Source organism: Tauraco erythrolophus, chromosome 20 (assembly GCF_009769465.1).
Source record: "Tauraco erythrolophus isolate bTauEry1 chromosome 20, bTauEry1.pri, whole genome shotgun sequence".
NCBI lineage: Eukaryota > Metazoa > Chordata > Aves > Musophagiformes > Musophagidae > Tauraco > Tauraco erythrolophus.
In genome coordinates this window covers 13013270-13037410 of record NC_141484.1, presented here as the reverse complement: position 1 = coordinate 13037410, position 24141 = coordinate 13013270, and the positions used below count along the sequence as shown (strand labels likewise).

The window sequence follows — 24141 nt, the reverse complement described above, 5'->3', positions numbered from 1 at the left end:
TAAGCAAGGACGCAGAGAGCCATACTCTGAGGTGTTTCTTCTCTTCAGAAGGACATTTTCAGTCTTTTGGATAGCTTGCTCAGATAAAGTAGGCAATTCTGGAAGAGTCTCTTCTTCAGCTTTTGAGGGTTCATTACCACTTCATCACCCACAGCAGCAGCATACCAGCTTGGTTATAGCTTGTGCCAAAACAAACTGTTAGCTTGGAATAAAATGTGCCTGTTGTCCCACCAGTCCACAGAGGCTTCTGAACAGGTGTCTGAAGGGGACTTGAGCAGAAACTACACCTTAGTTTCATTTCTTTGTTGTATTGTACACAAGGGGAGAAATCCATCGGCAAGTGTCAAAAACTTGGAGTGGCAGGGACATTGTAATGACCTCATTTTACAGAAAAGAAGTGGGGTCAGAAGCAGAAAATAACTTCTCAAGTATGCTGCAGGTAATTGATGGAAGCTCTGGGAATAACAGCCCTAACTTCCTAATGTGAAGAAAATTCGAATAATGTTTTGTTCAGGAAAAACTGGTGTGTGTTTATTTTTTTCCAAAGTGAACTGGAGCACCTATGTGTCCTGGCACCGCCCATTTTGTCCTCAGCCCTGCAAACCCCTTCCGACAGCTCCTGGGTCAGCTTGTCGGGCCAATACAGACAATTGCGCTTGGAGAGCTCAGCAGCTCTAGGAAACGCAGAGAACTTGTGCAGATGGATCCGAGAAGGAGTCATTACATTTTGTCGTTTCATGCTCCAGGTGAAGCCAAAGCAATATATTTCTTTGCGATGTGGCCCTCACAGTCACATACCAGCAAACTTCCCCAGCAATTCTTATGTCTTGAGATGTACGAAAACACACACAGAGAGCTGCAGGCGCCCAGAGAAACTAGTGCCTTGATGTGCTGTAACAAATCCTCCTCGGGCAACGGACGGGGAGAGGAACGAGAGGAGATGGAACCCCCCATCGCTGTATCGGCAACTTCACACAGCGAGCAGTGTCCCCGTGCCGTACAGAAGAGCGCACCCAGAGCACAGCCCCCTGCAGGAACGGTTTATCTCCGAAAGGGAGTTTGTTTCTCCTCGTGTTTCTGTAAAGTGGCTTTTCCACTGAACAAACTCCTCGCCAGCAGCTCGTCCCGCTGCAGCTCGCTGCCTCGAGGGCCCGCTGGAGACTGTCTCCACAGTACTTGCTGCTCCTGTCTATAAATAACATCTCAGATGCCCAGGCCACACAGTCACGCTGCAGGAAAGGTCAGGCACAATCGTCATCGCCCAGAGACATCGCTCTCCACAGCTGCCCCGCGGCTGAGGCTCGCTGTCTGAACCGCAGCCAACGCTCCGCGCCTTATCAGGGCGGGATCACACTGGGAATTTTCTGATGAAACAACTTTATTGGAAAATGCTGATTCATAGACATCAAGATGTTTCATGGAAATGCACCAGTTTTTATTAATTTACAAGGAAATCCAGACATTATTTGGATGTACTAGTGACTGGTTGGCTGCCAGGGTATCCCATGGCTTCCAGTGTGTCTGCTTGCAGGACAGCTGTGTCCTCCGGACTGCTCCAAACACAGGAGCCTGAGCACTGCAAAGGCCTCTGATGACCTTCCTCTGATCTAGCTCTTGGCAGCCCTTAAACCTCAGCATGAGATGGGTTGTGGGGGTTTTGGGCTCCATGCACTAAAGTTCTGGGTGCCACCAGGTGCTTGGGTGCTATAGGCTGCCACTGCTTTTCCTCCTTGGAAAGCAGGGCAAGCTGGCTGGTTTCTTTCCAGAAATACGGATTTTTTTTATTTTTTTTTCAAAATGACAATAAGCTAAGTACCCTAGCACAGCTTTCCTACTCTGGGCAAACCACCTTCAACATCTCGGAGCTTTCCTGGAGCAGGAGCTCTGCTGCACCCCTCAGCCTGGTGCAACAGCGCTACCTGCAGCCTGCCTCCATGCCTCCTGCTTTGCTCCCACGTACCATGAATACATGACAGCAGTGAGTCACAGACACAACCATCTGGCTCACTGGCCCACCTCGACTGGCCCATCCATGAGCAGAGACTATCCATAATGACTCTGTCACCAACTTCTCAAGCTCCTGGCCCCTGGCATCCCTTCCCCATGTGGGCAGAGGAGCCCTGTGCTGCAGGACAACATCTCTGCGTTGTTGCACTGCCATAGAAAACAGTTCTACACCAGGGTTTTGCACTGGCAGAGACCATCTCTGGTAAGGCTCTGTGCTGGGTGCAGCTTTTAGGCTGCTCCCATTCACTCTGCATGCTGGACTCTTGCTGCTGCTGGCACCCTTGAGGATTTGCTGTTTAGTCTTTCCACGTGGCCGTATCCATGCAGGACAACCCATCAGGGTCCTGCTCCACGTGGCATGGCAATAACGTGCTCACCATCTTCATAGCCATGCCCTTTTCCTTTAGACCCCCCACAGCTGCTGTCCAATTTGGTCTGTGACTTTTAAGGATCACAAGACCCAAATCTTACCCCCTTGTTCATGAAGGGAGCTTCATGAACATTAGCAGAGATATGTTTGATGTAGAAAAGCTTAGGTCACCAAACAGACTGTAGAAATTTGAAACCCCTCTGTTGCACCATGTCTTTGCAGACACGGTGTCCTCTAACCCTTGGGCAACCTTCAGTGCCTGCCTTGGTGGCAGCAAACTCTGCATGGTCTCCTCTGGGTCCTGAGAAAAATCCCTTTCTTTCCTTCTTCCCAAAGAGCAGTGCAAACCTTTGCCAGTATGTGACACTTGTCAGTCAAAATAAGCAATGCTGTGCCAAGGAGATGCGTGAGAAGACACCACTGTTGTTCTGGAGAGATGATGTGTCTACTTCCTTCATGACAGCATTTCCTCCACAACTCATAAAACATGCAGGGAGATCCTTCCATGGGAGGAGGAGTGACAGGGCATGGAGTAGTGGAGTAGTGTAGAAGCTGGTGTTGGTATTTAATACTGTGCTGCAGATGCTTTACCCCATAGCAGGGTGTTGGGACATCATAGGGATGGTTATGGGATGGGCAATCCTGAGAGACAGAGAGAAACAGCAATCCCATGGGCTGACCGTGTGAAACATAAGTGAACTGCGAAAAGAACAGGCAGAGCTGAAGTGGTGTACCCAGGGCCAGCACATGCTGCCCTGGGGCTGAGTGGGTGCTCAGGAACGCAGCTGGGTCCTTATTCATGGGGGTTCTTGTTCCTACATCCTCCTCCACAGTCACCGCTGGACTGAGTTGGCTGCAGCTGTGTGAGCAATTTGCTACCTGTGAAATTCCTTGTACCAAAGAGGAAAAATGAAAAAATTTCAAATTTTCAGCCCCATTCTTCCAACCAAAGTTGTGCCAACACCTGAGGATGAATGGCCCCTGGTCCCTTCCCTCTCCTGCTGAAGGAGGGGAGAAGGTCCAGTACGAGTCCTCACAAATACAGCTGCATTTCTCTGGTAATCATATAGTGTTGCTGCTTTCTTGCAGAGCAGAAACAGAGAATTTTATTCAGGAAATAAAACACGGCACAGAAAGTCACAGCGGCCCAGAGCAAGTGAAAGTCAAACTGTTTGGAGAAGGTGAAAAGTGCAGGAAGGAGGTTCTTTTACGAAAAGCAAAGAGGAATAAATCTCCAAGATCATTAAGATACAGGCTGCTTTCCTCACTGCCAGATTTTAGAGAGAGTTGAGAAGGAGTTTTGCTCCTTCTGTCCTCCATTTCCGCCTGCGAGGACACCACGCTGCAGTCAGCCAGACCGGCACTGAGACACATCGCCCAGTGTCCACCTACGCTGAAAAGTGACAGAATGGGCTGAATTCAGGGCCAAATTTATCCTGTGAGTCCGTCCTATGGACTAATGCCTTTCCACGGCTGGAGGAGCGTAGCTCCCACGCTGTCTTCATGTATGTTCACACTTGCACACTCGGAACCGCTCTTCTCTTGCTGGTGGCTCCCTACCTCTGTGCTTTGGGTGCTTCTACCCAGAGTGGGTGGGATAGAGTTCTCCTCCAAATCACAGAAAACAGACTACTGCACAGAGGTAGGAAACTGAATTGGTTGTTGCTGGCCTCACAGGAAACGTGAAGCTGAGCACAGGTTTACGGGAGCTGAAATGTGGGTTTCCTTGTTGACAAAGAGAAATGGGAAAAGTTTGTGAAGCTTTGAGCTCCTCACAGGTATTGGGGGGAAGAACGTAGGGACTGAAAGGAGGTAAGTGGTTGAACAGCATCTGTGAGAAGGAGATGCAGGAGAGATTATGGCCAAGGTCGCATTCCTAAATTTATGGGAGAGGGAAGCTTATTAAAAGAAGATGAAAAAAGAAAGAAAGACCTGAAAATGAGATTTGGTCTGAGCACGGTAAAGTTCCCGCGTGTTTTGTATGCATTGCACATGATGATCTGTGAAGTGCTGGAAAGGCAGAAAGAAGCAAGCTTGTATTTTTGTTTCTGAGTGAATTAAAGATTAAACATTAGATTCCTTCTATTTTTACGGAAATAACCTCAAAGTTATTAAAATGCTCTCAGTCAGCTGTATTGGGTTATGCTATATATGGTTAACAAACTGACCTGCATCCACAAGTTCCATAACGCTGTTATCAGGGCTGGCTTGTTAAGGCAATCAAGATGGGATCATGCCTTGCGCTGGGTGTTGCGAGCCTGGGCAGGTGTAAGCTTTCCATCCGGTACCACATGTGCCATTGCCTGGCTTTTGCCTGTTCCCTCTGGCAGGACGGCTGCTGGGCAGGTGGGCGGCTGCCCAAGGCTGAGAGTGAAGGAAATCATGTGCAGTGGAAGGGTGCCTGGTGAATGCGGTGTTTCTGCTCACTTCTTCTGAAAGGAGTCCAGGTCAGCTCTGGCACTGCCGGAGGGTCTTGGCAGCTGGAAAGGAGCAGTGCTGACCTCTATTTCCCTCTGCCTTAATCTTTCCCAAACGCTGTAGTATATCCAGGACAAGGTCTGAAAGGGGCATTTTGATGCTTTCCAAGCTGTAACTCAGCATCAGAGAGAGAAGAAAATTACATTCAATTTGGAAGAATAAGGAACCAAGATCAAGCATGGGCAGCAGGTTGAGGGAGGTGCTCTCATGAGACCCCACCTGCAGTACTGCGTTCAGCTCTGGGGTCCCCAACATCAGAAGGACATGGAGCTGCTGGAGCGGGTCCAGAGGAGGCCACAAAGATGATGCGAGGGCTGGAGCACCTCTGCTGTGGAGACAGGCAGAGTTGGGATTTTCAGCTTGGAGAAGAGAAGGCTCTGGGGAGACCTTCTAGCAGCCTTCCAGTGCCTAAAGGGGCTACAGGAAAGCTGGAGAGGGACTTTGTACAAGGGCGTGCAGTGACAGGACAAGGGGCAATGGCTTTAAACTGAAAGAGAGCAGATTTAGATGAGATATAAGGAAGAAGTCTTTTACAATGAGGGTGGTGAGGCACTGGCACAGGTTGCCCAGAGAAGTTGTGGCTGCCCCATCCCTGGAAGCGTTCAAGGCCAGGTTGGATGAGGCTTTGAGCAACCTGGTGTAGTGGAAGATAATCTTTGAGGTCCCTTCCAACCCAAACCATTCTATGATTCTATGATTCTGTGCTCTTGGGTCAGATAGAGAAAGAGATGTCATTCCTGGACTTCCTTATTTCCTTGGGTAGTCAGTGATACTCATATTCTTCTTAGAGATGCTTTGGATACCTGCCCCTCTCTTCCCCTGATACTGTCACCCAGCCTTGCTTTATGCCCTGGAGCATCTCTCCTCTGTGTTTCCTGTAAGGGGGCAGTGGGACCTTGCAGAGCATGGGGATGTGAAATCATATCCTTCCTTCCTCCTGCTTAAGGTGCCTCTATTTACGTATCTACTATTGTCTTTAATTAGTATGTTTGTGGCTTTATGCACCTGATGAGGTGCATTTTCTTACAGTCCATTTAAGATAGACTTCTTCAAACCACTGACTGAATACGAGTTGGCAGCATGACCAGGTGGCCAAGAAGGCCAATAGCATCCTGGCTTGTATCAGAAATGCTGTGGCCAGCAGGACTAGGGCAGTGTTTGCACCCCTGTATTTGGCACTGGTGAGGCCGCACCACGAATACTGTGTTCAGCTTTGGGCCCCTCACTACAAGACCAACATTGAGGTGCTGGAGTGTGTCCAGAGAAGGGCAATGAAGCTGGTGAAGGATCTGGAGCACAAGTGTTATGAGGAGCAGCTGAGGGAACTGGGGTTGTTCAGCCTGGAGAAAAAGAGGCTGAGGGGAGACCTTCTCACTCTCTACAACTGCCTGAAAGGAGGTTGTAGCGAGGTGGGGGTTGGTCTCTTTCCCAAGTAACAAGTGATAGAACAAGAGGAAATGGCCTCAAGTTGCACCAGAGGAGGTTTAGATTGGGTATTAGGAAAAAATTTCTTCACTGAAAGAGTTGTCAAGCCTTGGAACAGGCTGCCCAGGGAAGTGGTGGAGTCACCATCCCCAGTGGCATTTGAAAGATGTGTAGATGTGACCCTTAAGGACATGGTTTAGTGGTGGGCTTGGCAGTGTTAGGTTTATGGTTGGACTAGCTGATCTTAAGGGTCTTTTCTAACCTAAACGATGCTATGATAAATCATTATTGTATTTCTTTGACAGCAGCACACACGCTGTGCACAGCAATAGCAGGATTTGCAATGGTCTCCCCTACACTGAGAGTGCTGACTCTTACATTACGCTTCCAATGACACCATCACTGTGGGAATCCGTAATTTCTTTATTAAAAGGGAATAACAAAATTTCCAACCTTTGTGCAGCACTTCCCAGAGCTTTCCTCTGCCTCTCACCAGCGTGTTTCATTTCAGGAGAACATCCCTTCGTACAAAGTAGCTGTCACATGCCCATTGGGCCCACCACCCAGCAAGGAGTCAGTCTTGGAAATAATCAGTCAAGGTACAACATAACTCTGCCTTCTATGCAACAACTGGAAGATGCACATCTGTTGTAATGCTCTAAGCACTGGCAACTTAAACAGACTTTTAAAGAGATGAGGCTAGAATAACACTCCTTACAGCTTTCAAAAATGCTAAACAGAATATCTGTTTTTGAAAAAGGAAAATTATAGATCAGCTAGTTTAACTTCCATTTCCAGAAAAGTACTGGGACAAATAATTGAGGCAGCAAACAAATACTGATACAAATCAGGGAAAAGAAATAAAAAACAGCCAGTGGGAATGTGTCAAATCTAATCCTTCTGTGGCACTTGTGGATAGGGAAGAAGCAGTACATGTCATCCATCTTCTGTTTAACAAGGCTGTTGACACTGTCTGACACGACATTCTCAAAAGCTTATTGGGAAAACATGTTCTATATGAAACTGCTCAAGGTGGTGCGAGACGCTTAGAAAGGCACGCTCAGGAAGAAGCTCTCAGTGGGTCACTAAATGCCGCAGAGTTCCCTTGTTTTCCATATGTCCTTCTGCAAAGTGGAGTAGCAAATTACCATATTTAATAAGAGAGAAAGTTGGAGGGGGACACACACGTGCAGCAGAGCAGGATTACAGCTGGAAATTAATTTTAAAAAGAGCTCAGGATGCGAGGACACTTACAGAAACGAATCCAGTGAGAATTAGTCAGGAATGGTCTGCTGCACATACACAACGTACAGAGCAAAATGCTCTGCAGCTATTCTGTGGAAACAGGCCTGGATCATGAGCCAGGTCAAGACCATCGGCGATGCTACGCGAGGGTGAGAGGGTGAGCACTGGGCTGGTACAGTGCGGGCTGCAAAGCAAACCGCTGAAACCTGCTCGGCTCCGCATGGGCATGCACTGTGTTCTGCTGTGCATCACCTTAAGAAAGATCAGAGACAACGGAAGAGAGTCCAACGGACAGAAAGACAGACCAGAAGTCTATAAAATAGGGCCTTCAATGAAAGACCCAAAGACTGAGGGTCAGTCTGCAGAGAACTGGGCTGAGGGGAACCCTAATAAGTTTTTAAATCTAGAGAAGGCTACCATGGAAAGAAACAGAGAATTTTATTCTCCATATCCCTATCGTGTAGGACTAGGAGTTATGGGTTTGCACTTCAAGAAGGGATCAGAGTGAAGATGGCTTGGGCAAGAGTTGGAATCTCCATCAAAGAAGGTTTTTAAAATCACGGTGGACAAACTTCTGTCAGGAATGACTGAGGGAAAGCTGATCTTGGCTTTGGGCAGGAGAGGTTTCCTCCAGATGTACCTAGCATGCCCATACGGTTGTGTGGATTTAGAGGTGGGGAGTAACGCTTAGTTCCAGGCTCATAACCACACTGTGGTGTTTTATATCACTCGCTCCCAGATGCATGTTCTCAGCTTTAACAGCTGAACACTGTTTTTTGTCTCAGAGGACCCTTTTCCTTCAGCTCATCTGTGCTCCTACTGCAGAAGCCATTCCTCACCCTGCAGAGATGTTTAAAGGCGAGAAACTGTGAATCCCTGGCAGAGCCAACCGAGAGGCACCTCAGGGGCTCAGGCGTTGTAGAACCCTATTTCTAACCTCAAAGCATAGTCCATCACGGCAGCCTTTGCAAGCAACAAAAAATGAGGGCTCTCTCTGCTTCTCTGGAGAGCGCAGAGGCAGCAGCAGCAGTGGGGCAGCAGCCGGGGAAGCAGCCGCGGGAGGAATTCTGCCTGTTTCTCTGGCTATGGCAGCAGAGCTGTGATTTATATCCCTCGGTGGATTATAGCGGAAGCAGCAAATCACCTCTTTTACGCGGGTTCAAAAAGCAATTAGACAAATCTGTGGAAGAAATATCCACTGAGGCCATAAAATCTAAAGTCTTTCTCCTGGTTGAGGAAAGCCCCGTGTCGCTAATTGCTGGGTGGGAGAATTGCTACTGTGCCATTGCCATTTTTCCACATTTCTTTTGGCTACCAGTGCTGTAGACAGGACGGTGAGCTGGAGTAACCTCTGCCCTGATCCAGCCAGGACCATTCCTTTGTTCTTCAGCTGCATTCTCAGTGCATTCATCTGGGATGGCCACAGACCCAGCGGTTTATTAACAAACAATTGGAGACTGGAAACGGGACAGAATCCTGTGTCTCAGAGTCAGGCCACATCCCAGACTTGCTGTCTTCTGGATGCTGTTCAGGAAAAGCCAGGAACCCTGTCATGACTCTATCTCTTCCCTAGGTAAGCCACAGGTTTCTGCTGCGAGGGTGAGGACAGGATCTAGCTCCAAGCCTTTCTCTGCCAAACAGATTCTTCTCTGTGTTGGACAAACAGCAGTGACACAAACTGGCAAAGCAAATGCCATCCCGTGTGCACAACCATACTTGAATTTAACTAGCACTAAAGTTTTCAGATGCAAATAGCTTATTGAGTTGGATGAAAGTCATGGCAATAAATGTTCCTTCCTAACTTCACCCTACAAAAATATCTCTGAATAATAGGATTGAATTTTTCCAAAAATATTTATTGATTTACAGCAGTATCATATTAAAGCAAAGTATTAGAGTTCCTTCATTAATGAAACAAGACACGCAAGTCTTACTATGTTAGTGACTTTCACAGAGTAACTCAGTAAGCTATTTTTAATATTCTCACGGTGGCATGCCAGAAGGATAATATTTTTATGTTCTATAGCAGAGAAATGTATTTTCAGACAGTTTTGACCAACTTTAAAGTGTGCTTGAATGACGAGGCATGCTTTCCAGCCCTACAAAATGACCAAGGAGAGAGGAGTTTTATCACTGGCACAGAGCAAAACCTTAACAGAATGAAATCCCAGTTGCACAGTGTCAGAAGTGTTTCCCACACGTGGTACCAGGACAGGCTGGAAAAAAAGTATAGTCACTCCTCCCTCTTTGAAGGCAGTGGAACGAGTCGCTGCCGCGGCACTCTCATATCAGGATTGCTGCTTTTCACCCAGCTACAGGTAACTGGGGAAAAACCTCTGCTCTTTTTCTGGAGCTGCCTGGGAATGGGACAGGAATCCTGTCTCCTAACCCAGTTTCCCGATTGCACTCACTGCATCTTTTCCAGAGCAACTCTCACCCTTGTTTCTTCTCTCTCCAATATCTCTCTGCTCTTTCTATAGATTTCTTTGGTATTGTATCTCAGGAAGAGGGAGCACCAAAACATTGCTGTGCTGGGTGACGTACGGCATGAGCAAAGCAACACCTCCGCGCAGCCTGTGCACCTGTGGCTGGACCGAAGTGCAGGCATGATCTCAGTCTGGTTTCTGCTGTGCTGTGACTGTTCCTCTTCATATGATACCTATTCCAGACAGTCTCACATTGCAAAGGGCTATTTCAGGCCTAATGAGGGGCTCTTATCAACTTTCAGGCTCATTTTCAGTGGAGCAAATCTCTACTGAGTGAGCAAGATCTCAACACACACACACACATCAGGGGCTGCCGAGGCTTTTAAGGCAGATGGACATTTAAACTCACGTTTCAAACCCTGGTTCAGTGCTAATAAAGGCAGCCTCCTTCAGGGGACCTTCGGGCATACAGCAAAGCTGCTGATCATTCCCATTGCGAGTCCGAGGCTGCACAGAGCTGAGGGGAGCAGGCACCTGTCATTATTAGTTACGAGGTGCACATTTAGATGACTGCAGCCCATGCTTGGACAAACCACATGAGGCAGATGGACAGATTCTGTGTCAGCCCCTCCGTGGTTTCAACAGAAACATGCAAGCGCTGGCAAAATCTCCCACCTTCCCAGGATCGTTGCTTCCTTTTGATCCCTTTCCCTGCTGGAAAGGGTCTGTGTTGTCCTTCCTTCCTTGGTGTCTGTGCAGAACTCGCAAGGGTGGCAGAGCACTTCCAAAGTGATGCCCAACCATTATCCCTATATGACACACCTCAGGGTCTTTATGAAATTGAGGTGACCTGCACGGCTTGCTTGAATCATGTCCACAGACTTTTGTGCCCAACAGATATTGCAAAGTAAGAATTAAAGTATGCTGAGAAGGTTTCAAGTAGCCAGGCTGCATTTGCGAATTCTGGAAGCCAACTTCATGCTCACTCTTGGGAGTTCTTATTCTGAGCAGTGACTATGCCAGTACAGCAGACAGGAGATGTTTGCAGGGCTGAGCCTTCAATGTGAGGAACCTCCATTCATCATCACATTCACATACCCTTGTGCTGGCCTGACATCATACCCATCACAGGCATTTTAGCTGAGCTTGACCACCACATCTTGGGATGATGCAGAACCCTTCTGGGCTGTACCTGCCTGTGGGAATCTCTTAGCAGGACTGAAGGCACTCTTGGTCCAAAAGGAGTTTCCTGGCAGCACTCTCCTCTGCCTCCAAACAGACCTCAATTGCAAACAGATGGTCATAATTTTGAAACCTCAAGAACCACAGGACGAGGCTGCAGCATGCTTGAAAGCACCTTCAGGAATCTCTGGCAAGATCTCCATTGTGACAATGATGTTTATGGACTACATGCATCCATCAGGAAGGGATCTGTCATGTTTACATTAATGTTACGATTCCTCTTGTTTTACTAACATCTTTGCTAGTAACCGTGTTCCTTCCGAGCACTGCTCCAGCGGTTTGCAAACGCAGTCCTGAGTACAGGACGTGCGGTGCTTCTGCTGGCTTCACATTAGTCTCTCCTGTAACCGATTTGGACAGTAATACTGTAACAAATCCACAGCCACCTTGGTCTCCATGCCTGTCACTCCGCAGCAAACCATGGCTGCTCATAGCCACAGGCGACAGCGGCTCTGGCAGTCCAGCACTCCCACTGCTGGGGCAGCGCTCCTCCAGTTGAGAAAAGCCTGGAGCCTGTTCCAGGCCTGCTTTGTGGTCCTCCAAGACTTCTCGCTCCCAGTCCTCCTGCAAACATAGAGGCTCACTGCTTGGTGTTTATGGGCATGCTAAAACATCAGCCAGCCTCCTGATGCCATCTCATAATTAACAGTGCCTGTATGTCCTAGTCCTTCTTTTTCTTCTCCTCTTTAACTTCCCCGGGTAGTTGGAAGCTATGCTTCAGTGTGAGCAGTGCTGCTCAGTGTTTACTTTCACGTTTCCAAAGAGTCTTTTGCATCCTGACCAGTTCAGCCATCCTTGGCTAGATTGCGCACCACTGAGGACAATGTCTATTGTCCTGCCTGCTGCTGGCTGGCCAGAGGAACGCTTCACGTCTGGTATGAGCATTGTAGGACTGTGGTTTTGGGAGAAGAACCCATAAAAGGAACAAATCGAAGTTCACTACCCCCAAGCTGATTAGCGTTTGACATCCACTGCTAACAGCAATGTGTGCCATACCCTAAAATTCATGTGCAATTGCAGCTCCAGCCCCTGCAGCTCTGTAGGTGCTGCTGACCTCCAGAAGGTTTAACAGGTGCTTGAAGCATGCACATCAGGAATATGGGACCCGACCTATCAAAACGTTCCCCTCCTGCTGAAGAACTCAGTGAGACAGTGTGGGAGGCTGCCTTGGGAAGGAGGGTTTGTAAAGCAGAAACCTCATCAGTATAGGATGGCAAGTACAGGTCCTACCCCAGACCCGTGGGTCCAGAAAAGCCCAGTGGAGCGATACTCACATTGATCTATTGTGTCCCCACCTCATGACCTCCAGCACTGAGCAGCAGGATTTAGGGGGATGGGGAAAAAGGAGGAGGTAGCAGAGATTTCCCGTATCTTTTGGGAGATGTAGTGCAGGAGAAACAATGGGTGTGCAGACCCAGGGCTGCAGCAGTAGCTGTGGAGGGATTTTGCTGCTGCTTAGCAGCCTCAGAAGGAACAGCCCTCTCCCTGTGGTGTTCTCTATGTCCAAGCCAGAAACGGGCCTGATTTGGCCTTAAATGCACATATAACAAACACACAGCTGTGAATTTCCTCTCTTCTGGTTTTAAAATATATGAGCTGATTTGCACAACCCCAGTATGAAGCAGCTTTTCCCATCCATGGAGCCGTTCTCCAAACACCACCCCAGCGAACTACTGGGAAGCAGCCACAGTTTGCGCTAAACATCTGCGCAAACGTATTGTGCCAGATGTTACCAGAAGACGATGCAGCGCTGGGTCTGCAGATGGATTCCTGGAAGTGCCACCCCTTCAAGCCTGCCCCAGAACCAGTCCTGAGAAACCAGGATCTACAACAAACATGGGAACGGAGCACAAGGGCTACGATCACAGACTGTCTGTCCCCCGGGGACAAACAGAGCAACTGGGCACGCAAGGGAGCACGAGGGCAGACAGGGCTGTTGTGACAGGAATGTCAGAGGAAGGGAGGAACCAGCCCTAGCCAGCCCTGCATAGCCAGCTCCGAGCAGGTCTCCCACAGAGATCTTCCTGGCTGCTAATTAGCTGTGGAGCAGGCTCCGCATCCAACTGGTCTCTCTGGTGCTCCCCAGCTCTCCATGAGGTCTGCGCACAAGCCCTGACCAAGCAGAGACATGGATCATGCTTTCCAGGCATGGGTGCCTGCGCTGGCCCCTCACGGAGCCTGGCACCCTGTGGCAGTGCCCTCCCAGCTGCCCGAGGAAGCCCCCCACCCAGGACCCGACCCTGGGCCACATAGGGACGCCCTTGTTTGAGTCCACCCACCCTTCCCACGGCAGGAGCTGGTTCCCAGGCGTTTCACCCTGGGCTTCCTCTACTGATGACAATTTCCACGAAGTCAGTTAAAAAAAGAGCTCGCACCGCGCTGCGGAGAATGTCATGAGGACCGCGTGGTGACGTGCGGTTTTGTGCCGTTCCTCTGCAAATCGTGCAGAGGTCAGGCAGCTCCGAGCGAAGCGCCTGCGGGGTTCACACATGCACACGTGCACGTCCACGCTCACAAACGCTTGCGCACGCAGACACGCAGATACAACTTACGTACTTGCTTTCCTTGTTGTCTCTGAATTTAAAAAGTCATCCAGAGTGAAAATATGTTTCCTCTTTGTGAATGGACAAATCTAACACAGATGGGGCATTAACTGGAAACATCTTCCAGTATGTTCATATATTCGTTCTGTTCAAGGACAGAAGGCACCATTTATGATCATCTCTTCAATGTTCTCAATCTTTACAACTTGGTGATCTACTGAAAGCTGTAACAAATCATCACCTCTTCCCCTCTTACCAATACTACAAAAGCACAGGTCTAAAGGCTATCAGCGTCATCAGTGAGGCACCAGCTATGACTTGTTGATGTGGAGCAAGGCTGTCTTTGTGTTTGACTCTAATGAAGTCTACAGTACTCCGTGTCTCCTGTGACAGCTCTCTGTGACTCCTTTGGGCTTGCTGCTCACCATCTGAGAGCACTGAGGAAACCGAGCACGAAGCAAGGGCCAGAGAAACTTTCCCAGATGTTTTTGCATAAATGTGTAATTTCCTTTTACATAGGAACAGATATTTTGGAAGGAACCGGTGTGTCCCAGCTGAAAGACTTGAAGTGCTGGAGAATGCAGTAATTCCCCAGGTGCTGTGCCGTGGTTTAGCTCCGGGCGGCAACTGAGCACCACGCAGCTGCTCGCGCACTCCTTCCTCCCACTCACCCCTGGTGAGGTGGAGAGAAGAAAATGTAACAAAAGACCTGAGAGTCGAGATAAGAACAGGGAGGGATCACTCATCAACACGTGGTCCCGGGCAAAATGAACTTGGCTTGGGGACAAATCAATTTAGTTTATGAACGGTTACCTGACAGGATAACAAGAAACAACGCCAGATCTAAAAACACCTTCCCCTCACCCCTCCCTTCTTCCTGGCTCGGCCTCTTCCCCACGGGTGGTGCAGGGGGACAGGGAATGGAGCTTTCAGGTCAGTTCATCACATGCTGTTTCTGCTGCTCCTTCCTTAAAGGGCAAGGACTCCTGACACTTCCACGGCTCCAGCATGGGGTCCCTTCCCTTGGAATCTGGTCCTTACCCATCAGATTGCTCCAGCATGGGCTATTCCCATGGAGTAATGGCTTCTTAGGGCACAGCCACCCGCTCTGACATGGGGTCCGCCATGGACTCCAGATGCATGTTCGCTTTGTTGTCAGCCTCCAGCAGCATGGGGTCCTTTCCCACGGAGACAGTCCTCTATGAGCTTTGGATGCAGGCACCTCTGCTCCAGTGTGGCGTCCTCTCCCATGGGCTGCGGGTGGGTCTCTGCTCCACCGTGTCTCTCATGGCTGCAGGTGGGCCACCTGCCACCTCACCACAGGCTGCAGGGCCATTTCTCTCAGATCTCAGTCCTCTCTCTGCTGCAGCCATGCCAGGCCCAACTGGCCCGATGAACCTCGGCAGTCCCGGCAGGATGAACTCTGCCCAGCGGGCACCTCGGGAGCGAGGTGCTTTGGAGCACTGCAAGCAGTGCCACTACGGCCATCTCCAGTCTCTCCCACATGGGAGACCAAGGGGCCAGGTCCTGTCCCCCTGCCTCCGCTGTCTCTCCACTGCAGGTCCCTCGTGGCGCGGGCTCCTTTATCTCCTTCTTAAATATGGCATTAGCAGAGGCACTGATGGGCTCAGCCCTGGCCTGAGATGAGTCTGACTTGGAGCCGGGGCAGCTTCTGGCAGCTCCTTATAGGGGTTATCCCTACAGTCCCTCCCCTGCTACCAAAACCCCGCCACATAAGCCCAGCACATGAGGTAAACTGGTCTAATTGACAAATTATGCTGAAGGACTAGCTAAGCCTAATTTCTTAGCCAATTTTTCTATTAGGCCAGCTTACCTAAGGACTTATTGCAATAGGTGTCTTTTGCTACCATGCTCTGTTAGATTCTCTGCTTGTGTTTGTGATGCTTGCTCTTTATGATGTCGTGGGTATTCCCATTACCTCCAGAAATACCTAATCCTTTCCAGAATCCTCCTGATTTTTTGGTGTCAGCTTGCTCAACATGCTACTGAGTCCTGCAGGTTAAACACGTATGGAGCACACATGGTGTTATTCTTGCAAGAGCATGTTTTCCTTTTATGATTTCAGGGCTGTCAGGTTTTATACCACAGATCACAGTTTTTAAAAAAAACTTTCACATGTTCAGATGTCATTCACATGCCATTCATCAGGCTTGATCACGAATTAAAAAATGTGTCCTAGTCAAATTTACCTTTGACTAGGTAGCTCCCAAAATTTGCTACAAAAAAAAGAGGGAGACTCTAAGTGCGACCTGCCTGCAGGTGCTTCAAGCAACGGCCTCAAGAATGTGCAAATCATGAAAGCAACACAGAAATAACCACGAATGTAAGCGAGATGAAACACAAATGCAATCTGTGCATGGAGACATCCGTGCTCTTTCCCCAGTGCAGCAGGAAAGCTTTCCCCAGGAAAGCTTATAATCACGGACACACTTTGTTTATTTAATCACAGGCATGGTTACAGGGGAAGGACAACAGGCAGAGCCTGGGCACTGAGTGCTAAGGCCGGTCTGACAGTGAATGAAGGAGACCCGGTGTCCTGGGGGCTCCCGCACCTGCTGGGTGCTGAGCAATGGTCCTGAACAGTGGGGCACTCAGCCCCACCCCGAGAACAGACTCATTGAAGACAACGGTGGCTCAGCACTACTGTGTTTTGCAGCATGAAGGCTGCGACAAGCAGCAGGATGGGGTCACTCGTGGAAGCATCATGAGACCTGGTTCGAAGCACATGGAGATGGAATAACTAGAAGGATCATGATACACAACTATCCCCATTTCAGTCTGATTTCTGAAAGGGGAAACGAAGCAGCAGCTTTGAGTCAAAATGAGATTAAAATTGTGCTTAGAAACGTCTCAAAAAAATACCTGAAAAAGAAATGGGAGTGACTCACAGGTAGCCCCACTACAAGACGAGGCGAAGATGATTACACAGAGTTGGGCACAGCCTTGTTTTTTCGGTGGAGACCAGTCAGCTGGGCAGGGACACCATGGGACTGAGAGCAGGTTTAGTCAAGGGATGGGAGAGAGGGGAATTGACTCCAGTCTCCCAGCCACCATCCCCACCCTGCACGTGACGTCCCCATCCAGCAGAGAAGGGAAGCCCACATGGGAGCATGGCCAGGGCCACGCACGTCCAGAGGGTTTCTGTGCTGGAAGGCGAACTTGGGACTTGACACATGAGAAAATAAGACTCAAGGTGACTCTCAGGCTACCAGGGAAGTGGCTGTAGGAGGCAAAGGCCAACCTGCCTGTGAGGTGAGTTCTCTGCAGGGTGGGCCATTTCTGTCTGAATGCATCCTGGTGTGTTAGAAACTGGGAGAAAACAGTTCTGCGGCGTATCCCTCTCTCAACAAGCCCGTTCCTTTACCCTGCAAACTGCAGCTAGCAAGGGCCAGGAGCCAAGAGCAACGCTGATCATGAGGTGTCAGGAAATGTTTGCCATGACTTTATCCTTAAAATAACCCCTGTAGACATTTTGGTCAGCAAAGAAAGGTCCTACCCCACCTCTCAGTGCACAAAGCAACACAGACCCCCAAGGAGGAATGACAAGTCACTCGGTGAACTCCTACTAAAGTGATAACTAAACTCCAGATGGCCAGCAAGCAGTGGAGTGGGACCACGACCGGCAGGGTCCAAGGCAGGGTCCTTGTCCTCTGCCACCACTGCTTTGGTCGTTCAGCCAGACAGAGCTTGTGAGAGGTTTGAAACATGCAGACAAGTAGGTTCCTGTCTTAAAGAAAATGACAGATCCTAGGAAACAAGTGAACCTCTCAGTGCCTTAACAGACAAGCGATGTGTGTGGTGCTCCTGCAAGTGAGATGCAACTCAGAGCTCTGTTATGGAAATTTTGCTCTGTGACAAATATGTTATGAATGACTTGTCTTGGAAGCACGCCAACGTGTAGGTGCTGCTATCACAACATTCGATGACTTTAACTCACTGTGAACGTTCTTGCGATAAATCATGGAAAACCTTGCTTGTGCTATCTTTAGTCACTGCAATGTTTCACTCTCGCAAGTCACTCACAGCTCTAAAAATACAGTTTATATCATTGGATTCCTGGAATTCTTTTAGTTCTTACATTCTGATTTAAGTGGCATTAAAGCTGGGCTGCACAGTTCAAGGCTGTAGGCTGATATTTCATTGCGGATTAGATATCACCTGGGTTCAATACAATGTTTGCAATATTTATTTGATTTAGATCCAGAGGTAATTTGGAAAATCTTCCTGTAGATACACCTCTTACCTGGCTCTGTGGAACAAGGGCCAGATTTTGTTTGGGACCAGATAGTAATTTAATAACCATTCCAATATAGATTTAAACTAAAACACATGCTCACCACAAGGACTGAGCAAAGACTATGTAGGGTTTTCTCCCCGAAACTTGTAGATATCTTGTCTCTTCTGGCCTATGCACTGTGTTGTTGTAATGACTTCTAGGTCAGATCTCTCTCTCTCTTTTTTTTTTTTTAAATTTGTCTTACATGTCTTTCATAGTAGTTATTGATTCAGAAACACCAAGAGCAAGAAAGTCTTGACCTCCCACCAGCCTTTCTGGATTTGATTACCAGTTCATCAATGGCTGATAGTTTGAGCAGAATTTAATGCTTTCTAATTTTCCTTGATAGGGACTACGAAGCATGTTACTTTTTTTTTTATCCCAACTGGCAGCTCAACAAAGCCCAGCAATAAAAAGCTCCATTTGTGTAATAAACTGTTGTACAATCTACTACTTATGAACACGGGCCCTGAAAATGTGCAACCTTTCTGCACATTACACTAAACGCAAACCAGATGGGCACTTGAAAATCCTCCCCTTTGTTGCAGGGGCTGAAGGAGCCGGTGGTCAGAAGGTCTGATTCGCAACACAAATAAACAGAAGAGTTTAACCACATTATTTTCCAAAATCAGCAATGGGAAACCTATGTGGAAACACTACGAGCAGTTAGTGAATGTGCTGCTCAACCAGAGTAGGCACAGGGGGAACTCTTCAGCTCTCCGAACTGCAGTAGTCTCTGGCCATGTGCCTGCCGACTAGATCCATCACCTGCAGCGGGAGCTCTGACACCCAGACTTGGAGACATGTACACGGAAACAAATGGGTGAAATAGATCTCTTCTCTGAAGGGTGCCTTGGTCAGAGCTGGTCAACTAAACTCCCATAGTCACTGGAGAGAAATGGGACCCTCCAGAGGGGACTGAGCCCACTCTGAGCAGAATTTCTGAGGCAGAGAAACCTTATCGGATCAGACAGGATGTCTCACGCTTAGATAACTCTGTAAGTGAAATACATTTCACTCTCAGAGTCCCAAGGTAGGCAACAAGGGACAGCAGCTCTGAGCCAGGGACTTGGCTATCTCTGGACTGTGCCAGACAATACCTAACTCCTAGCACACCGAGCACGTGCACCGAGACAGTTTTTGAGGAGCTGTTTGATAGTAAGTAGCTTCTGCATGTCCTTTGACCCCTTGTGATTGTAAGTGTTATCGTGAAATTCTTTCTGAAATCCACCTGGCCAATTTGGCACTGAGAGAGATGTGTGGCCAAAGTCATCTACAGACCCTGCATCCTCACTGCCTCCCCCACTGCCGGGAAGGCGTGCAGAGAAATCATTATCTTCAGTCACACAGGGAATGAGCAGGGAAAGGGTTGTATTGATGCAAGCCAGAAAAGACAAGCACAATGTTGTACAGCTGTTCCCATGGCACAGCTGCCAAAGATAAAAGTACAGGTGTGCAGCATGATGGGATGGGGTGAGATGGGATGGAATTGAATGGGGTGGGATGGAAGCTGTTACCAGCTGAAGAAAATGATCCTGGGAGCTTTGATGCTTCAGAGTGTTACCACTGGCCCTGGTATCAACATCTGAGAGAGGTTCAGATGGACTTGGGAGGGAAAAGCAGCTTATGAATCCTAAGGATGCTTAAGGTGCTGTCAGGAACTCCTATTCAATAAGCAGGCGACAAAGACGCAAGGTGTTGAAGAGAGCATGTTTGTTTTCCTTGACCCAGCAATTAGAAACCATGTGGAGGAGGCTGCACTGCAGACCCCTCTCTGACCCCAAACTGGTCAGAGAGCACTGAGAGAGAGACCCCAAACTGGGGGTCAGAGAGCACTGAGCCTGCGGATGATTGAGCCTGTGAAGAATGCACATACTAAGCACCCCTGGATCAGGGTGTGACGACCTTTGGTACCTGTCCAGTGGGGCTCTGGTTCACACTGTGCAGTGCAGACACTGTCCCTCATCATCCCCAGGCTGAAGGCTCCAGCACCCTAGGAGGTGGCTGCTGGGGACCCCAGCGCCCTGCAGGAACCCATGTGCCCACTGCATCACGAATTATCTTATTGCTTTTTGTACTTGCCTTTGTGTGCAAACAAATCAGCTGTGGGAAGAACAGAAGTGTGGGCAGAACATTGTGTGTTCTCACCCCGAGAGATGCCATGCATTGACTTTGCGACTCAACAGTCCCACTACATGGACAGGTGGAACGGGCCGAGTAGAGCATTGATTGAGAGGGTGAGCTCAAAGAGCCTGTCTCTGGCAAGACAGAAGTGCAAGGGCCCACGAGTCCAGTACCCAGCCACAGTGCATGCCCAACGGGTACGGTGGGAGGTCTAGGCAGATCTCATCTCTAAACCAAGTATCACTAGTGACTTTAGGAAGACGCACAGCCATGTTTGCCTTAGGCTCTTCCAAGGCACCAGTTTACAGTTCTGCCCAGTTCAGGCCAGTGTGGACCAGAACTTAGGAGGAGAAGATGTCATTGAGCGTATGAATACCATGGGCTGTGGGATCAGGCACAGTCCTGGTAAAAGGGCAGCCTAACAGTGTACCACCCCAGCAGCAGAAAAGGGCCAGGGGCTGGGGGTACAGCTGAGCAGGCAGATGCCAGGATTCCTCCTCGTTGTAGAGGTAACAGTGTTCACTTTCCTGGACCTATGCATCCAGTGCTGGGTTTTTGTAGGTCCTGTCGAACGGGCTTTCTGCTTGCTCAAAGGTGATTTATTTTTACAAATTTAAATAAAATCCCCTCAGCCATTTTTGAGTAATACTAGAGTTAAAAAGGCTGTTTTCCTATTTAAAAATATTCCTGCTAGACTGTTTTTATTAAATCAAAGTTAAGTCAAATAAAGACTGCAGTTTGAAAGTTCAGACTTGGGCAGGAGCTGAGGAGCTGCACCCTTGACAGGCGGGTGTCTGTCCAATGCCCACTGAACCACCACAGACCACCAGCCCACAGCTGCAAAGAGCATGATATAAAGGGGCCAGATCCTGCCTGGCTGAGGAGCGCGAGGAGCTCGCATTTTATACCCTCAGGCAGTGGGATGCAACAGGGCAGGAGGAGGAGGAGGAGGAGGTGGAGGTGGGTGGAGGGGGAGGGTCACAAACCTTCCACTTGCTGCTCCTTACATGGCCTGGCAGATCCTTAAAGACAACAGATGGGAGCTTCTTCCCTTTCACCAAACTCATTCGCAGGCACTTTCTCCTTCAGTAGCATCATCTTGGGTGATGGATCCCTGCTCCCTCCTGCTGCTTTCCTCCATGTATTTGTAGGGTGGGAGATGAGGGTGGGAGTGGTGAATACACTCATACAGGTGCTCTTCATGGGGATGGGATACAAGGAGACACTGACATCTCACTTTCCCCCCAGCAATCTCAACTACTGACCCCAAACCCTGCAGACGGAATAGAAGGTCCCTGCTGTGACAACCCAACAAATGGCACTGAGTGGAACATGGAGGATCTGCCCTTGGCAGGGACTAATCTGCTTCAGGGCTCTGAGGTGTCCTGCAGGGCAAAGGGAGGTGACTGCCATGTACCGCTGCGGAGGGCAGTCCGTGGGGCTGTGGGATGTCCCCCCCTCTTTGCTCCCCAGGCACTCGTCAGGCTGCTCCACCAGCCCTGCGGGAGATGTCACACCAGAGAACGTGACATCAAAGGCAGGCCTGGGTGCCACACGACGTGCGTGACACTTGGTGGGCCTGCCAACGGGCGAGATGATGTGAGATGAAGGAAGCCGGCTGCTCCTGCACGGGGACGGCAGGAAGAGCTGAGCCCCTGTGCTGTCTAAATGTGCGAAAGAAAGGGAAAAGCAGCAAAAGGAGGAGAGCAAAGGGCTGGAGAGATGCCCAGACTCTGGGGGGTTCTTCTCACTTAGAGACGCTGCAAACAGCCTGGCGTAGAGGGGCTGCAGTGGGCTACTGAGCCGGCAGCCCTGGGGGGCATGAGCCCCTTACGCAGGGTCCGCTGCAAGGCAGCTGCTGGCGGTGCTGCAGGGCTTAGAGCAGGCGGTGCCTGCATGTCTGCTGGTCATGCCTATGGGCACCTGGAGACGTTTCTTTCTTTGCCTTGCCATAACAAAAACCACGTGGGAAAACGGATGCAAAAAATAAGGATGTGAAAGCTACAGAGGAAATGTGAATGTTATGCATCACCAGGTGGTCTTAACACTGCCCCTTTTACAAGTCCACATCATCTTTCCCATTGTTATCATATTATGTTAGGTATACTTGGACATCTGGGACTGTAGAAAAGAAGTGCCCTCGCTGGTGTGACTGTCTGACTATGGTCAGACTCTGGGCCTGGTTCTCTGTTGTGTTACTCCAGTCTGACACCAGTACATTGCCATGCTGACATCATTTGGATTAATTCTGATTTATAGTGATTGAGAAAAATTGGGTCCTGTACAATAATGCAAACAATCAAAGACACAAAGCAAAAATAGTGCCTTCAAGCTGCACTTTCACATTGCACGATATTTTGAGGACTTAATGTTGAAAGCCTTGGAGTGCACCAAAGGAATTTTCTTCATTTCATATATTATACAGTTGCCTGAAAGAAATGGCAAACAACCCCTCAGCCCGAGCGTGCTTTGTGCAGGCTGAATTGTTGGGTTTTCTGTCCACCAGCTTTCTACCAACAGATCTCCACTGAAACTCAGATCAATGTCTGCCAGCAAGACTAGTTTCTGGATCCACGACCAAGGAAACATGCATGACCCTTGCAGAGGCCCAGGCCAAATCCTGCTCTCTGTTACACCAACACAATTTTGCTGAAGGCAAGGTTATCTGAAGCCTCCGGTGCTCTGTGAAAGCAGAACAGGTCTATCAGTGCCTTTGCAAACAAAATACCCTCTCGATTTCTTCTGCACTGATCAACTTCACATCACTCTAATTCCCCAGCAAATCCCATTACTACGATCAGAACATCAGTCTCTTCCAAAGATCTTGAAATGCTACATTTGGATCGCGAAGAACATGGTAACTGCCTCAAATCTGACAACAGCATTTAAGGCTGACCCAGGAATACTGAGCTGAGGAGGCACTTCCATTAAATCTTAAAACGTTGCCATCAGAAACGCCCTCGGAGGCACCACACATGAAAACAATGATGATGCGCAAAGCCAGCACGTGCGAGAGACGCTAAACCAGCATTTATCCAGTCCTACTTCCCCTCTCTTGACACCGCCGAGCGAGAAACTTACCGTTCTTCCGCTCCGCAAAGGGTGGTGGCTGGAGCTTGGTGCCGTCTCTCACTTCACTGGCAGCGTTTTCTTTGGGTGCCTTTTCTTCTTCATTTCTGCTTGGTGCACTTTTTTGGTCTGAGCGATCCTGCTTGATCACACCATTCATCACCGTGCCTGAAGGGACTGGTCCAGATTCTGGTTGCTCCACTTTGGATGATCAGGTAGAGAAGCAGGCAAAAAGCAACCTCTGGAAGAGAAGAGGAGCGGGTAAGGATGAAGTCCCCAACCAACCCTTTGAACAGTGAACAAAGACTGACATTTGTGAAACAGACCACAGACAATTAATTACTTCATCTGCTCTTCTGTGTTAGAAACACTGCAGGGGAAGATTTCAGGATTCCCTATTGCTTGCTTGATTCTGTTCACCTTATCTGCGGGTGTGCATCCTTGGCTGCTTTGCTGGAATAATGTCCACCCATAAGCACTGAATATTTGCAGAAAGCCTGGTGTGTTATGAAAAAAACACAGTCATGGGGCACCCACATGAGAGAGCTCTTGAACTGTCAGAAATACAAAACAGATCGACAAATGAGAACAATCTTCCTTTATATAAGGCTCTGGTTTGCTGAGAAAACTGAACAACAGAAATAATTCTGCGCAACACAGAATAGGCTGCTAATTACATGATACAGATATCAAATGATGAGTAGAAAACACCAGCTAGCTTTTGCACGAGGAAGTGTACAAACACCCTACAAAGTAAAACACACATGCAAAAGTTACTCTTTGACACCAAAGCTGTGATTAGCACACATGGTAGAGTTAAAGCTTTTATGAATAATTCAACCAAGTTAGGCAAGAATTTTTGGGAGTTTTTGAAAAATAAGGGAGTTATTTGTTTACCACATTGTTCTACTCTGA

General features: G+C 48.8%; 1 protein-coding gene across 3 annotated transcripts in view; it reads right to left on the bottom strand.

Annotated features, from left to right (window-relative positions):
* MYOCD (myocardin) overlaps nucleotides 1–23386 on the bottom strand; it is a 115696-nt gene extending 92310 nt beyond the window's left edge. For all 3 annotated transcript variants that reach the window (XM_086623972.1, XM_086623974.1, XM_086623973.1), the window contains exon 1: nucleotides 23239–23386. In XM_086623972.1, coding sequence (XP_086480098.1) covers nucleotides 23239–23386 — 148 coding nt within the window. The remainder of the gene's footprint in view (nucleotides 1–23238) is intronic.
* Nucleotides 23387–24141: the final 755 nt, after the last annotated feature.